This window comes from Triticum urartu, chromosome 7A (assembly GCF_056163025.1).
Source record: "Triticum urartu cultivar PI428250 chromosome 7A, HENAU_Tu73, whole genome shotgun sequence".
Lineage (NCBI taxonomy): Eukaryota > Viridiplantae > Streptophyta > Magnoliopsida > Poales > Poaceae > Triticum > Triticum urartu.
Window position 1 is genome coordinate 658,579,001 of NC_141879.1, and position 16,834 is coordinate 658,595,834.

Sequence of the window (16,834 nt, forward strand, 5' to 3'; positions counted from 1 at the left end):
TGCTTGTCCTTGGGAAGGATATACCCTTGAAATATGTGTTTAAACACATTTTCCTTTCCATTGTTCTGTTTAAATATGATAATCATATTTTCCTTTCCATTGTTTGGTTTAACCTTTCTTGTGATCTATATGATCTAAGCAGTAATATTCTTCTCCTTATGTAAACACCTTGGTGTACGATCATGTCAGTAAGACCCTATTGCTTTTGTTGATAGCATTCCGGTAACCACCGATGGATGAGAACTTTGCCTATTGGTCCTCCTCGTTCAACGAGCAGGAAAATGGTTCTCTTCGTCCCTCTTCCTTGGTACCAATGGTTGTTGCCGACATAATCGATAGTCTTTCCTCTGACATGCCTTGCTTACATGATCATGCAAGATGCCATTCCCCTTCCTACTTTTAACCCACATGGTGGGCCCATAACCCACAAGTCCCAAGATCAAAACCTGACTCTCCTGTACAACCCTGTTTCTAATGGTTATTCTCCATGATTGGCTTCGTAATTAATTCATGCGCCACCTTCCTAGGCTCTATTCTGGTATCAGAAGCAATACTTACTCTCGTTACTCTGAACCCCTTTCTCACTCTTGTTCAGACTTCGAGCAACTATCTATCCGCTTGGAACCTCTTATTGTACCTTCGTACCTTACTCTCGATGTATTTCATACGTTCAGCTTGAGCGATAATCTTATACTCATTCATGGGTTAACCCCAGATTGTTTCCCTCAAAAGCATTCTGACGTAGCTGAGCTGCCCCTTATCCTTTCGTAAGTACGATGGAGTTCCCGAAGAAATGATGACAAGTTTATCATGATGCATTGGAATAAAGAATTGAAGACATCAACGAAAGGGATTAACTTCTTCGAGAAGATCCGTTAGAATATCGTAACCAGAACTTTCCCCCTTACTCCCCTCTTAAATCTCGGGACGAGATTTCTTGTAGTGGAGGAGAATTGTGACGCCCGGATAATTAAGCTACAGTAATTCTCTGCTAATGATGCCATGTCACTTCGATTACTATCGCTAATCTCGTGTTAGTTTGAAACCGATTCAAATTCAAATTCAATTAAAGGCAAATAATAAAAGTTTTCAAACAATGAAACCAAAATGTTCAAGGTGGGTCAGATAAATCAGGTGTAAATACGATGGAGAAACCAAACCTTGATAAAATGTTTAAGGGCTCTAAACTAATTAAAATAGTAGTGAAAACAATTAAACAAATACCTATTGGATTTTATAAAATATTAAAAATATTTTATTATGGGTTAAGAATTGATGTGACAGCGGTTTGTTTATAAATACTACTTTAGGTACTAGTGGTGATTTTTGTAAAAACTAAAGATTAAAAGAAACTAGAAATAAAACATAAAAGAAAGTAAATAAAAAGAAAAGATCTAAACAAAAACAAAACAACAAAAAAGGAAGAAAGACCCCCCCCCCCCACGCTGGGCCTCAGCCCAGCTGGCCATCCAACCGGGTCGGCCCACCTCTCTCCTCTCCTTATCCTCCATGACCGAAGCCCACCAACACCCCCACCCCCACCGACACCACAACCCCCTCCCCGAAATATCTCCTGGATCGGATCGGGAGAGGAGCTCCCGATCCCGATCCGCTGGCACCCCGCTCGCCAGTCGGCTGCAGCCTGGCCGGCCACCGTCACCACCACCTCGCCTCCCCTCGCTGGTCTGTCACTCGTGCCGGCCTCGGCCACCCCGGCCCGAGCCACCACCCGTGGTGGCGCCCCTGATCTCCGGCACCCGACGCGCCCGTCGCCACTAGGCCGTTGCCGGACCACCGCCCCTCTCTGTCGAACTGCCTCCTCTTCGCCTCCACCCCAACGGACTCTCTCGAGCCTCGCCGACCCCTGTTCCCCTGCTCAAATGTGAGCACGCCGCCGCTCGAACCCTCCCTTTGCTCTCTCTCCGCACGCCGCGCTCCGCCCCCCCCCCCCCCCCCCCCGTCGCGGTCACCCCGCACCCACCACCGCCGTTCGCGCACATCCCCTCCTCCTCGCACGTGCTCGCTGCCGTGTCCGCGCCCTGGCTGCATGTTGCGCTCAGTGTGGCCACGCACCACGCGCCACCCCCTCCCCCCACGGCCGCACCCCGGCCACCGTGGCTGGTGGGCTGACACGCCACCCCAGCCACGCGCTCACCCGCGCCCCCCTCCTCTGCCGGCCCGCCCCCGCCGTGACCTCTGCTGGCCGGTGGCGCCATAGCGACGGCCCTGCCGTCTCGCATGCGCGTCCAGCCAATGGCTGGCTGGCTGGGGCCACCGACATGTGGGCCATGGCCCAAAAGTTATAACAAAAAATGGAATAAAAGAAGGGGTTTTATTAATAATAATTAATTAGATGTTGATTAGACTAATCTAATTTCTGTCATTAGAAATGTGAGAATGACAAGCGGGGCCCACCCCCTGTTGACTAGTCAAAGTTGACTGGTCAATAGGGACCCCCTGGACCCACATGTCAACTAGTGCACATTCTGTGTACACTATGCTGGGTACCCCTAGCAATCTAATATTTAATTTTGAATTAAAATAAATTCATAAAATTCTTTAAAACTTTGAAAATTAATATAAAATAAACCATAGCTCGGATGGAAAAACTATGCACATGAAAGTTGCTCAGAACGACGAGACGAATCTGGATACGTAGCCCATTCGTCCGTCACACATCCCTAGCATAGTGAACGCGCAACTTCCCCCCTCTGGTTCATCTGCCGGAAAACGCGAAACATCGGGATACTTTCCCGGATGTTTCCCCCTTCGTCGGTATCACCTCCTACCGCGTTAGGGCATACCTAGCACCGCGTATTGCCTCATTATGTTTTGTGATGCTTTGTTTGCATTATATTTATTGTTTCTTCCCCCTCTTCTCTCGCTAGACACCGAGACCAACGCCGCTTCTACCCAGTACGACTACGGTGTTGACGACCCCTCTCTCTTGCCGGAGCAACCAGGCAAGCACCCCCCTTGATCACCAGATATCGCCTACTCTTCTCTATACTGCTTGCATTAGAGTAGTGTAGCATGTTACTGCTTTCCGTTAATCCTATCCTGATGCATAGCCTGTCATTGTTGCTACAGCTGTTGATACCTTACCTGCAATCCTACATGCTTAGTATAGGTTGCTAGTAATTCATCAGTGGGCCTACATTCTAGTCCGTCTGCCATGCTACACTATCGGGCCGTGATCACTCGGGAGGTGATCACGGGTATATACTATATACTTTATACATAATACATGTGATGACTAAAAGACGGGTCGGCTCGTGGGAGTACCCGCGAGTGGATCTTTGTGGCGAAGCGACAGGGCAGGTTGAGACCACCTAGAAGAGAGGTGGGCCTGGCCCTGGTCGGCGTTCGCGGTTATTTCAAGATAACATGTTTAACGAGATCTTGGTATTTGATCTGAGTCTGGCTACTGGCCTATACGCACCAACCATCTACGCGGGGACAGTTATGGGCACTCGACGTCGTGGTATCAGCCGAAGCCTTCGTGACGTCAGCGACTAAGCGGCGCGCGCCGGATTGGAACGTAAGCCTGCTCTTGTATTAAGGGGGCTAGTTCTGCTTCCGGCCGCCCTCGCAACATGCAGGTGTGCAATGGGCGATGGGCCCAGACCCCTGCGCCATAGGATTTAGACCGGCGTGCTGACCTCTCTGTTCTGCCTAGGCAGGGCTGCGACGTGTTGATCTTCTGAGGCCGGGCATGACCTAGGAAAGTATGTCCGGCCAAATGGGATCGAGTGTGTTGGGTTATGTGGTGCACCCCTGCAGGGAAGTTAATCTATTCGAATAGCCGTGATCTTCGGTAACATGATGACTTGGAGTTGTACCTTGACCTTATGACAACTAGAACCGGATACTTAATAAAACACACCCTTCCAAGTGCCAGATACAACCGGTGATCGCTCTCTCACAGGGCGACGAGGGGAGGATCATCGGTTAGGATTATGCTACACGATACAACTTGGTGAACTTACCATCTACTCTCTTCTCCTGATGCAAGATGGAGGTGACCAGAAGCGTAGTCTTCGATAAGGACTAGCTATCCTCCTCTTATTCCGGCATTCTGCAGTTCAGTCCACATATGATACCCTCATTCTATTTGATACCAATGCATACATATGTAGTGTAGCTCCTTGCTTGCGAGTACTTTGGATGAGTACTCACGGTTGCTTTGCTCCCTCTTTTCCCCCCTTTCTATACCCGATTGCTGCGACCAGACGATGGAGCCCAGGAGCCAGACGCCACTGTTGATGACGACTACTACTACTACTCGGGAGGTGCCTACTACTACATGCAGCCCGCTGACGACGACCAGGAGTAGTTTAGGAGGATCCCAGGCAGGAGGCATGCGCCTCTTTCGATCTGTACCCAGTTTGTGCTAGCCTTCTTAAGGCAACTTGTTTAACTTATGTCTGTACTCAGATATTGTTGTTTCCGCTGACTCGTCTATGATCGAGCTCTTGTATTCGAGCCCTCGAGGCCCCTGGCTTGTAATATGATGCTTGTATGACTTATTTTATTTGTAGAGTTGTGTTGTGATATCTTCCCGTGAGTCCCTGATCTTGATCGTACACGTTTGCGTGTATGATTAGTGTACGATTGAATCGGGGGGCGTCACAGTGGCGAAGCAGGGGGGCACGGGGAGGTAGCTGCGGTGGCCGAAGATGGCGCAGCAGCTTCGCGAGCATGGGGAGGAGCTGGACGCGGCGAGCACGGCGGCCAGTAGGGCGCGCACGCGGGACGGGGGTGGCCGCAGCAACAAGCAGCGCCGACGGCGGCAAGCAGCAGGGGGAGGCGGCACGGTCAAGCGGTGGGCCATGGCATGGGCGGAGAGGTGGGGCGCCGCGGCGCACGGCTGAACGGGGAGGTGGAAGGCGGAGGCGAGGGGCGATTCACGCAGCGGGCGGCAGCGGGAGCAGTATGGGCTGCGGCGGGCGAGGCCAAGTGCGGCGCGGCGCGGTAGGGCGACGGCGGCGCGAGGCTGTTGCAGCAGCCGTGACGCAGTGGCAGGAGGAGGATGCCAGGGGGTGGAGCGCGGCGTAGGGGGGCTGCTGGCGCGGGGCGCGCGAGAGCTCGGGCGGTGCGCGTGTAGGGAGAGAACAAGGCTGGGGGCCTCACCGGGTGGTGTAGGGACGAGGGCAGTGGTGCGCGAGGTGGAGGTCGGGGATGACGGGCGTAGAGGAGGCAGGCCGGCGAGGGAGGTCCGGCGGGGAAGCTCCGGGCAGCGGTGTCCTGGCGCAGGCCGGCGAGGGAGGTCCGACGGGGAAGCTCTGGGCAGCGGTGTCCTGGCGCGGGCGGCGGACGGCGCGGTGGGATCGATCCTGATCCAATCTGGATCGGGAGGGGGAAAGTGGGGCGACAGGGGAGTGGTGCGTGGGGTTAGGGTTTCGGGGGCGTGGGGGTTATGGGGATGGCTGGTTGGGCCTGAGGGGCCAGTGGGCTGGCCAGCAGCTGGGCCGGCTAGCCCAGTGGGAGGGGGGTTCTGTTTTTTTGTCTTTTGTTTTTCTGTTTTTATTCTTTTTCTTTTATCTATTTTCTTTTACTATTTTAATTTAACTTAGGGCATTTAAGTTTTTTATAAATTTATGTTTTCTTTACTATAATTATCTATGTCATTTTTGGCATGCTCCGAACATTTTTGTTTTAATTTTTGGAAACTTTTATTATTTAACTTTATTTTAAATTTGAATTTAAATCGGTTTTGAACTAACGGTAGATTAGCAACAGTAACCGTGGTGACGTGGCACCATTTGCGTGGAATTACTGTAGCTTGATTACCCGGGTGTTACAACTATCAAGGGGAAGGATATGTGCGCTGCCCCCTAGCCAAGAAGGCAGGCCCGATGTCTTCTGAACCATTGCCACGTTGTAACATACTGTCTTGCATTACCACGAAATAAAAACATGATGTCTGTTGTTGGGCATGCAACTGATACGCCATCATGTCCGTTATTAACTGTTAGAAGCAACCAGCCAATGCATTTATCCTTCTATCCTAACCAAAAAATTGTACAACTTGATAAAAAAAAGAACCACTCACTCCTGCAATTAGCTGCATAGTCATCTCTAGGAAATCCCTAAAGCTAAACTCATGTTAATCAAACAAGATCCTAGTTGAGGAGGAAAAAAATCTTCTTTCCCTGTGAAAAATGGCGTACCTGAGATGCAGAACCATCGATGTGCATCTAGGAAGAGATGTCAGAAGAGCTAAGGCTCCCGGTGGTGCCCTGCGACGCTCATCGCGGTAAAAAGGAACACTCCGAGCCATTTGGATCCAAAGAAGAGCGCAATCACCGTCCTATTCGCTTGAAGAGGCTGCGACGCGTTGAGAAGAGGATCAGGAGGCTGCCACGGGCAAGGAAACCGGGGACCATGGGGCGGCGGTGTCGCGGGGTGCATTAAGAGGAGACTGGGGAAGGCCGTGGCTTGAAAGGTCCAGGTGGAAACTGCCCACTGCATCTCCATGCCTCCGCCGAAGAGCACATTTTATTACTGGTGCGACTCCTCTAATGACCACAGGTACAAAATCAACCGACCACCATGGGTCGTCACGCCGCTGCTTGGAGATCAACCGTGGCAGAGGGTAGATGCAGATGGAACCCTAGGTGGGTCGGGAGGAAGAGAGTGAGGAGAGGAGGCATGGGGGCGGCGCAGGCAACCGTCTTGGAACCCTAGAGGACAGGGCCGAGAGAGACAAGGGACTTGGTGGAGCGATTCTTGGTATACTGAGTGAAAAAAGAGAGGTGGAGTTTAGTTGGATAAAAGATCGAAAAGAACCCAGCATGGATGAGGCAAAAAACAAGACAAAAATAACCCGATGAGGAGAAGCTACCAACTCTCACTTTAAGAGTAAAAATTAAGTGCTTGTTCGATAATCCACCAGCTCTAAAAAATACGAGGATCTGCGGGGCATCCGTTTCTCCGCTTCGTTAATATCAACTGTAGCTCCGTGTACGCCGGGAGCTGAGTTGCGGAGCGGAGGGACTCCGAACAAGCCCTAGGAGTACTAGAGATCAGCTGCAGTTAAGAGGTTCCTTCCGTAAGTTATTAAAAAAAAAAAAGGTTCCTTCTGTTAATGTGCCATGAGGCCACGCATTAGCTCCATCTATCCCTTCGTTTCACATCCAATGGCCCAGTATGCGTCGTTGCATCTGGTGGATACACTCTCGCCTGGCCTGCCTTCTCCTCTGAATTTGGGGACGGGAGGTCACCACCGCATCGCCATGGCTCCCGCCGCCGCCCGCCTCCTTCCAGCCGCCATGCCTACAACCCCTCACCGTCCCCTGAACTGGTGCAGGTCAGCCGCCGCACGCCGCCCTTCCCCTACCATGCGGCTTCTCCGCTCAAACTCGCGGCTCCTGGTCGTCGCCTCCGCGCAGTCCAACCTCTCCAAAGGTCCCTCCCCTCCCCTCCTCACCTTCCTTGATTTGATTAATTATCTAATCTGTTTGCATGTAGTGCTTCTGTGTATTTGTATTTGGGATTGTTTGTTACTACGACCCAAGAAGATTCTGAATCGATTCCATGTCACTGAATTAATTGTGCTGAATGAATCTCGTCTCCGTATTGTTTATTTGTTTGTTTGGGGATTATTTGTTATATATGTTTGTTGTTCGTTGCGCGAGTAAGCCTGCTGGCTATTGTTTGTTGTTTGAGCAGAAAGTGGAAATTTAGCTCTCATGCAAGTTCATGTTAACTCCCATCCCACTATTTATACCGAACATGTTTTACATCTTGGGTCTGTAGTGTACAAGCCCTTCTTTTCCTATCAACGCATTGACACACAATCCTTTTTGCGTTTTCTCGGCTGCCAGGTAAGAAATTAATTGAAATTTATATGTTCTCACTCAAAGTCTGAAACAAACACTTCTTCTACACACTCAACGCATACAGCACACCCAAATATGCACATATGCTCCTAGTTTCTTCTCATCACACGCATGGAGTGGTCTTGTTCGTTTCAGGGTGTGGTATCACCACTTAACTAGTTCCCTCTGTCCCTGCTGTAATTTTTTTATTTATCAGGCTGCTATAATTTTCTGACTGTATATATGTGGTGTGTGTGTGTGTGTACCATGATATCTATTCAGTCGCGGAGCCAGAAAAATCAGATGAGGGGCCTGAGTTTTGTTAAACCTTGTCGGGGCGGGCCAATCCATCAAAAAGCACCATTTAAGCAGAAAAAAATAACCGTTTACTATTTATGCTAGGCTTAAATTAGTGATGTTAGGGGGTGGGGGGGGGGGGGGGGGTGGGGGTGGGGGCACCTCCTGTCTCTGCCTCTGTATGTATTCACATGCATCCTCACCTCATGTGTTGGTGCCCTGTTCAAAAAAAGAAAGTGTTGGTGCTTATTTTTCTAAGGATGCCTTTGTGCTGTGCCCTGTTCCTACTAGTGCAAATGTTCTGTGGCCTTGTTTTTTTCTCTTTCATGATGAAATTCCGAATATCTATTTTATCTAACACTCCTGCATATTACTACAGCTGTTCAAAAAACATGGAGGGTCAGTAAGGAAGCCGTGGATGCTGGAAGTGCTCTTGTCCCAGTATGTCACTCTTGCTTACCCATTTAGTATGTATGTCACTTCATTCCACTGAATTTTACTTCTGTCGGAAAAATACACTGGAGTGTGGTTGGTTTGCTTTTGAAACTGAACTAGTTTGGCCTTCTGTTCTGATGTGCAACAGGATTCAGTTCCACGCCCAATTGCTAGGATAGGCGTGACATTTGTTGCCGTGTCTGTCGCCCTTTTTCTGCTCAAGTCCGTCATTTCCACCGCATTGTTTGTACTGGTATGTACCCCACAACGTTCTTGACATGACTCAGCTGACAACTCTTAATTAGCAATGTGTCGTGCACAATGCTCAATATCACTAACTTATATGTTCACTACATCTCAACAATGTTTAATAATCAGAATTCGCTTGCCCTGTTGTATCCCCTTGCTGCAACTTTCTGTGGTTTCTCAAGTCAGATTGATTATTGGTCTGATGGTGGCAGGCGATGATGGGGCTTATATACTTCGCCTTCCTGGCGATGAACCCGAAAGAGGGCTCCAGGAGCATGGATGAAGGAGACAGTCCTTCGTCGGACGACCCCGCCGAAGAAGCCCGTCGCATAATGGAGAAATACAAGTGAAGAAGAGCCTTATTATGGTGAGTCTACTCTGAAGTCTGAATAGGTAAACAGAGAAATACCTGCTGTGGCCTTGGATGGATCTGGCTTTAGATCAACAGAAGTGAATTCTTTCGTATGGCTACATACTGAGCTTTGGGTTTTTCAGCAAGATGAGTTGTTGTACAATACTGTTATTATTATACTGTATAGTGGCTAGTGATCTGATTATAATGGAGCTGGGATTCAGAGACATGGCGGTGTGCCTTAATTTTCGCTACTACTACTTGGGCTCATGCCTATTAATATCTTGTTTTTTTTGTTTTTTTTTGCGGGGTAAAGAGTAGAGTTGATTGACTGGTTAGCAAAGGTGGGAGGGGGACTGCAAATCAGGTAGATCCAAAATGCACATTACATTCAGCTAGAAACCGTATGCTTCAGAAAAAAGAAAGTGCACATGAGATTCAGAAAACTGGCATCTTAATTTTGCCTGTTTGCATCAATAATTCACATGGGATGCAGCAGCAGCGTTGGGAAGATGAGTGGTGCTGGCATTGCCAAGCTCGGCCTCGGCTTCCCTGACAAGTTTGTCCAGGTATAGGTGCAGGTCGAGGTCGAAGTCGACACAGGTGGTGGTGGTGGTGGCGGCTGACAGCTCGAGCATGGCCAGGAACTCGTCCTCGACCCTGTCCAGTTCTTCTTGATCCAGTTTCATGTTGTCTTGGTCAATGTTGCTGTCGGCGGCGGTGGTGGGCAGGCTCTCGGAGGGCGGCTGCGTGAGCTCCTTCTCGATGACGATGAAGCCGGCCGACGACTCATCGCCAGAGTCGTACTGGATGCCATGCTGCTGGTTGTGACTCTTGTTGGTGGTGTTGTTCCCCCGCCGTCGCTGGCGGCAGCATGCTGGCAGAGGCAGGCAGCAGCCAGTGGCGGTAGCAGGTGGTGGTAGCGAGAGCAGCTTGCGGTGGAGAGCGAGGGTGAGCAGAGCCCCGGCCGCGGCGCCGGTGAGCGGGTAGGTGAGGACGCCCGGCCGCTCGTCGCCAAGGTGGACCTGGAGGTGCTGCTGCTGCTGCTGATGGTGCCGTTGTCCTGGGTGTCTCAGGGCCAGGGAGACGGTGAGGACGGCTTTGAGGGAGGCGGTGATGGTGCCACAGTGGAGCAGGATCACCTGGCTGTGGAAGTCACCGCTGCCGCCGGAGACAGAGGCAGAGGCACGCTGAGCCGCCCTTGCTTCATGATAATCACCCACTCCATCGTCACCATCATCCTCAAGATCATCAAGAGGATGTACATGAGGAGGATGCTGAACAAGACGGCATGTTAGCTCGATCTGGCCAACGGAGGCGGGCAGGCCGGCGACGCGCTGCGCCTGCAGGCACACCACCGCCACCGCCATGGTGCTCTCCTGCTCGTCTTCTTGGCCGTGGGCTAGCATCATCAGACAGATGAACGCGTAGGTATGCGTGTGGCAGTGCGATTGAGCACGGAGACGAAAGGGAATGAATGCATCATCAGAATCTAAGTAGGAGGAGTAGTAGTAGACGTGGCGGTGGAGTCAAGAAGGGTGTGTGTGGAAGTGCGAGTACGGAGGGGGAACGCGGCCCGGCCGGCCATGGATTTGGATTTGATCTGGACGGCTCCATTATCCTATTGCTTTACTGCTCCCCATGAACACAACACAACAGAGGATGTACCTGCCTTCTAACACGTGTTTTGCTACTAATAATCCTATTAATTTGAAGGAAATGCTTTCTTATCTCGAGCTAGTACTTATTTGTCGGCATCGGACCTTTCGCCGGAGCTGTCATTTACCGGCAAGCCGGCGACTAATTAACTAGGTTACTTCACTTGTAGCTCCCTCGGTCCTAAATTACTTTAAATTACTTGTCGCAGAAATAGATATATCAAAACGAAAATCCAACTCGCAGCCCAGGCTCATCTGCTTGCACTCAGAAAATTTTTTAAAACAAATACTAAAAAGTTCAAACAAATCCAATTTTTTTGTGTGGTAGATAATTTGATGCGTGAGGTCCGCTTCAAATTTCAATTCATTTGGACATCTAAGCAGCTGTCGGCAAAAAAAAAAAACAAACAAATCGGATCAGAACAGTGTGAACAGTAAACTTTTTTTACAGACCTTGATTTTGTCTTTTTTGCTGAGAGCTGTTTAAATGTCCAAATGAGTTGAAATTTGAAGCGGACCTCACCCATCAAGTTATCTACCACACAAAAAATGGATTTTTTTTTTGAATTTTTCTAGTATTTGTTTTGATTTTTTTTCTAAGCACGGATGCAGATGAGCTCGGGAGCAGAAACTCCGCGTCCGTAACAAAACGTATTTTTAGTTTTAGATACATTTATTTTTATTCATTGTGACAAGTAATTCTAGATGAAGGGAGTACTAAACCACTAATCAACCCGAGTTTTCATTAGAGCAACTTTAGCCGCAGAGTTGCCATATCAGTAGCCATCATCATGCATGTGAAGCGCATTCTATAATTCAAAAATGTTAAAAATCTGACATTTGTTGGGTGAGGATGGCAAATCAGAAAATTTTAAGCAATTTATGTTGTCGCGAGGACGGCAATTTCGTTCGCAACCACGACAAATCCTCGTGAAAAACTGAACATGGCGGATTTCCGTGTTTGCTAAAAGAAATTGCTATCCCAGCAACACATAATTTGGCACAAAATAGTTAATTTGTCATGCTGACCCAGCGACTGTTCGCTGGTTATCAAATTCTTAGTATTTTGAAGGTCGCTAAGACCACGTGCCAATTCAGGTTATCATAATGCGTCTTATAAAAGAAATTCTTGGCTTTTTGTTTGAAATTGATAGTTTTTAGGCAATCAAACAGAGACTAAAGTTGATTAACAACAAACTACATTGAAGTACTTATAATAGGGCTAAAATTCATGGCATTAACATATAATTTGCAATTTTAAATGTTGTTAAGCTACATTTGCAAAATACTATCTCCGTCCCATAATATAAGAGCGTTTTTTATACTACAGTAGTGTCAAAAACGCTCTTATATTATGAGATGGAGGGAGTAGTAAACATATGTTGTGCTGATATTCGACATTGGTAGCTACTACTAGTTGACATCGTTTAGTCCTCGTCCTCATCATCGAGCACGTCGAGGCCCACATCGGAGTCGAACGACAGACTGAGCCTCCAGCAACAGTCAAGCTCATTCACGCGCTTGGCCTCCTCAACGAAGGGACAGAGATCAGGTGATATGCACGTTTGCATGTCACCGTGTGCTTTGTGCCCGGAATTCAAATTTAAACATTGTGAAAAAATCTGAAAAAAAATCATGCATGTTCATAGCACATATTAAGATAACCCTTAAAATATTCAGATCAAAATTCGAAACATATGTTCAAAATTTAAATATTCAGCACATATTAAGATTTTTTTTCAAATTTTTCCGTAATGTTTAAATTTGAATTCCGGCCGCAAGACACACGGTGACATGCAAACGTGCATGTCACCTGATCTCTGTCCTCAACGGAGTGGTGAGCAACGAGCTCAATCTGCTACTTTTCCTAGCTCGTCAGCTGGGAGGGGGGAGCATTGCCGTCGATGCTCCTCTGCTTTGCGGGAGCACGATCTTGATTGGGTCCTCGGGATCGGGGCTCAACGTGGGCGGGGAAGAGGGGGGGTGGGGATAGCATCCTCCTCTTTGCCCGAGGAGGAGGAGTACCAGGTGCCGACCGGTGGGCCACCCCGACGAGGATGGGCTCATCCAGGGGGACGATGGCGCTCGGTCCATTGCTGCTGCTAATGCCAGGCGGGCCGCGGTGGGAGCAGAATGCTCAGGTGGTCGCCCTAGTGCAGCACAAGGAATAAAATCTACACAATTGGTAACCCAGTTGGAGACGCCACCGGCGCGTAGTGTTTGGGACGGCTAGTTGTTGTCGTCCAGCATGTTGAGCCAATAGCCTGCGGGCACGACACGGCGACATTGCGGCGGTGAGCTCAACGCATAGAGGCAAGAATGTGGGAGGGGAGGAGGCGGTGACTAGGGAAAGGGTTGTGATGGGGATGCCTCCTCGCCTGTCTTTTATTGCCGGGGACGGCGGGCGGTATGGTAGGCATCCTATGGCTCGCCGGTGGGAATCTGAGGGAGCGGACACAGCATTAATGGCTGGTATTCGGTGGTGTTTATCGGTGACATCGCTGGTGGTTTAAACTGCTTGTTGACTTGTATGAGTGGCAGCGCCACGGGGGGCTGTGCTTGTGGGACCCACAACCCACTTCTGGCTCGCTCCTGAAGCTTCTATTGTTGCATATTTTCCATAAACATTCCACGTAAAATTTTATTATGTTTGAACTTCTGTAGGTACGGTTTTTCTGTGAAACCAAAAACATGAAAAAATAAAATAAAATGACGTATAAAATGTAGAAAAGTGATAATATAATAATATGAAACAATAAAAAATTATAGATACGTTGAGACGTATCAGTAATTGAGGAGCCGACCAACCACACACTCCATCGCAAGTTAAGGGTGTGCCACCTTTGCCGCTGCAGCGGCTTCGGTGTGACCTTGAAATCCGTAGATGTACCTTTCGCACACAGGAAGCCTTCAAGCTACACCCCATCAGGCCAACGCGCCGGAGAAGAGGCCGGAAGGACGCACCACAGAAAGCACCATCACACCTCCCTCGGCGTTGACGAAAAAGGCAATGAACCGGTGTCATACAACAACCGTCTACCCAGATCGAAGGTGCTACCTCTTGAGCACTTGTGTTGGTTTTCCCTTGAAGAGGAAAGGGTGATGCAACAAAGTAGCATAAGTATTTCCCTCAGTTTTTGAGAACCAAGGTATCAATCCAGTAGGAGGCCACGCACGAGTCCCTCGTACCTACACAAACAAATAAATCCTCGCAACCAACGCGATAATGGGTTGTCAATCCCTACACGGTCACTTATGAGAGTGAGATCTGATAGATATGATAAGATAATATTTTTGGTATTTTTATGATAAAGAGAAATAAAAGATGCAAAGTAAAATAAATGGCAAAGGAAATAACTAAGTATTGAAAGATTAATATGATGGAAAATAGACCCCCGGGGGGCATATGTTTCACTAGTGGCTTCTCTCAAGAGTATAAGTATTCACGGTGGGTAAACAAATCACTATTGAGCAATTGACAAAATTGAGCATAGTTATGAGAATATCTAGGTATGATCATGTATATAGGCATCACGTCCAAGACAAGTAGACCGACTCCTGCTTGCATCTACTACTATTACTCCACACATCGACCGCTATCCAGCATGCATCTAGAGTATTAAGTTCAAGAGAACAGAGTAACGTTTTAAGCAAGATGGCATGATGTAGAGGGATAAACTCATGCAATGTGATATAAACCCCATCTTGTTATCCTCGATGGAAACAATACAATACGTACCTTGATGCCCCTACTGCCACTGGGAAAGGACACCGCAAGATTGAACCCAAAGCTAAGCACTTCTCCCATTGCAAGAAAGATCAATCTAGTAGGCCAAACCAAACTGATAATTCGAAGAGACTTGCAAAGATAACCAATCATACATAAAAAAATTAGAGAAGATTCAAATATTGTTCATAGATAAACTTGATCATAAACCCACAATTCATTGGTCTCAACAAACACACCGCAAAAGAAGATTACATCGAATAGATCTCCACAAGAGAGGGGGAGAACTTTGTATTGAGATCCAAAAAGAAAGAAGAAGCCATCTAGCTAATAACTATGGACCCGTAGGTCTGAAGTAAACTACTCACACTTCATCGGAGGGGCTATGGTGTTGATGTAGAAGCCCTCCGTGATCGGTGCCCCCTCCGGCGGAGCTCCGGAAAAGGCCCCAAGATGGGATCTCGTGGATACAGAAAGTTATGGCAGTGGAATTAGGGTTTTGGCTCCGTATCTGGTAGTTTGGGGGGACGTAGGTATATATAGGAGGAAGGAGTACGTCGGTGGAGCAACAGGGGGCCCACGAGGGTGGAGGGCGCGCCTTGGGGGGGGGGGGTAGGCGTGCCCCCCCTACCTTGTGCCTTCCTCGTTGATTGCTTGACGTAGGGTCCAAGTCCTCTGGATCATGTTTGTTCCGAAAATCACGTTCCCGAAGGTTTCATTTTGTTTGGACTCCGTTTGATATTCTTTTTCTGTGAAACCCTAAAATATGCAAAAAAAACAGCAATTCTGGGCTGGGCCTCCGGTTAATAGGTTAGTCCCAAAAATAATATAAAAGTGTATAATAAAGCCCAATAATGTCTAAAACAGAATATAATATAGCATGGAACAATAAAAAAATTATAGATACGTTGGAGACGTATCAAGCATCCCCAAGCTTAATTCCTGCTCGTCCTCGAGTAGGTAAATGATAAAAACAGAATTTTTGATGTGGAATGCTACTTGGCATAATTTCAATGTAATTCTTTTTAATTGTGGTATGAATATTCAGATCCGAAAGATTCAAGACAAAAGTTCAATATTGACATAGAAATAATAATAATACTTCAAGCATACTAACTAAGCAATTATGTCTCTTCAAAATAACATGGCCAAAGAAAGTTATCCCTACAAAATCATATAGTCTAGCTATGCTCTATCTTCACCACACAAAGTATTTAAATCATGCACAACCCTGATGACAAGCCAAGCAATTGTTTCATACTTTTGGTGTTCTCAAACTTTTTCAATCTTCAAACAATACATGAGCGTGAGCCATGGACATAGCACTTTAGGTGGAATAGAATGGTGGTTGTGGAGGAGACAAAAAGGGGGAAGATAGTCTCACATCAACTAGGCGTATTAACGAGCTATGGAGATGCCCATCAATAGATATCAATGTGAGTGAGTAGGGATTGCCATGCAACGGATACACTAGAGCTATAAGTATATGAAAGCTCAACAAAAGGAACTAAGTGGGTGTGCATCCAACTCGCTTGCTCACGAAGATCTAGAGCATTTTGAGGAAGCCCATCATTGGAATATACAAGCCAAGTTCTATAATGAAATATTCCCACTAGTATATGAAAGTGATAACATAGGAGACTCTCTATTATGAAGATCATGGTGCTACTTTGAAGCACAAGTGTGGTAAAAGGATAGTAGCATTGTCCCTTCTCTCTTTTTCTCTAATTTTTTTTATTTGGGCCTTTTCTTTTTTATGGCCTTTTTTATTTGGGCTTCTTTGGCCTCTTTTTTTATTTTATTTATTTTATTTTTCGTTCGGAGTCTCATTCGGACTTGTGGGGGAATCATAGTCTCCATCATCCTTTCCTCACTTGGGATAATGCTCTAAAAATGATGATCATCACACTTTTATTTACTTACAACTCAACAATTACAACTCAATACTTAGAACAAAATATGACTCTATGTGAGTGCCTCCGCCGGTGTATCGGGATATGCAATGAATCAAGAGTGACATGTATGAAAGAATTATGAACGGTGGCTTTGCCACAAATACAATGTCAACTACATGATCATGCAAAGCAATATGACAATGACGGAGCGTGTCATAGTAAACGGAACAGTGGAAAGTTGCATGGCAATATATCTCAGAATGGCTATGGAAATGCCATGATAGGTAGGTATGGTGGCTGTTTTGAGGAAGGTATATGATGGGTGTATGATACCGGCGAAAGGTGCGCGGTATTAGAGAGGCTAGCAATGGTGGAAGGAAGAAAAGTGTGTATGATCC

The 16,834-nt window shown here is 47.5% G+C and overlaps 1 protein-coding gene across 1 annotated transcript; it reads left to right on the plus strand.

The window, feature by feature from the left end:
* The first annotated feature begins 7,127 nt into the window (after window positions 1-7,127).
* Window positions 7,128-9,413, plus strand: LOC125523910 (uncharacterized). The gene is made up of 4 exons (XM_048688976.2): window positions 7,128-7,410; window positions 8,500-8,561; window positions 8,704-8,808; window positions 9,017-9,413. The coding sequence occupies exons 1-4, from the start codon at window positions 7,143-7,145 to the stop codon at window positions 9,152-9,154; spliced, it is 573 nt and encodes a 190-aa protein (XP_048544933.2). The 5' UTR covers window positions 7,128-7,142; the 3' UTR covers window positions 9,155-9,413.
* The last annotated feature ends 7,421 nt before the right edge of the window (window positions 9,414-16,834 follow it).

Coding starts and splice junctions, on each gene's coding strand:
- LOC125523910 (XM_048688976.2), top strand. CDS start 7,143: ATGGCCCAGTATGCGTCGTTGCATCTGGTGGATACACTCTCGCCTGGC. Junction 7,411..8,499: donor GCAGTCCAACCTCTCCAAAG/GTCCCTCCCCTC, acceptor ATATTACTACAG/CTGTTCAAAAAACATGGAGG. Junction 8,562..8,703: donor CTGGAAGTGCTCTTGTCCCA/GTATGTCACTCT, acceptor GATGTGCAACAG/GATTCAGTTCCACGCCCAAT.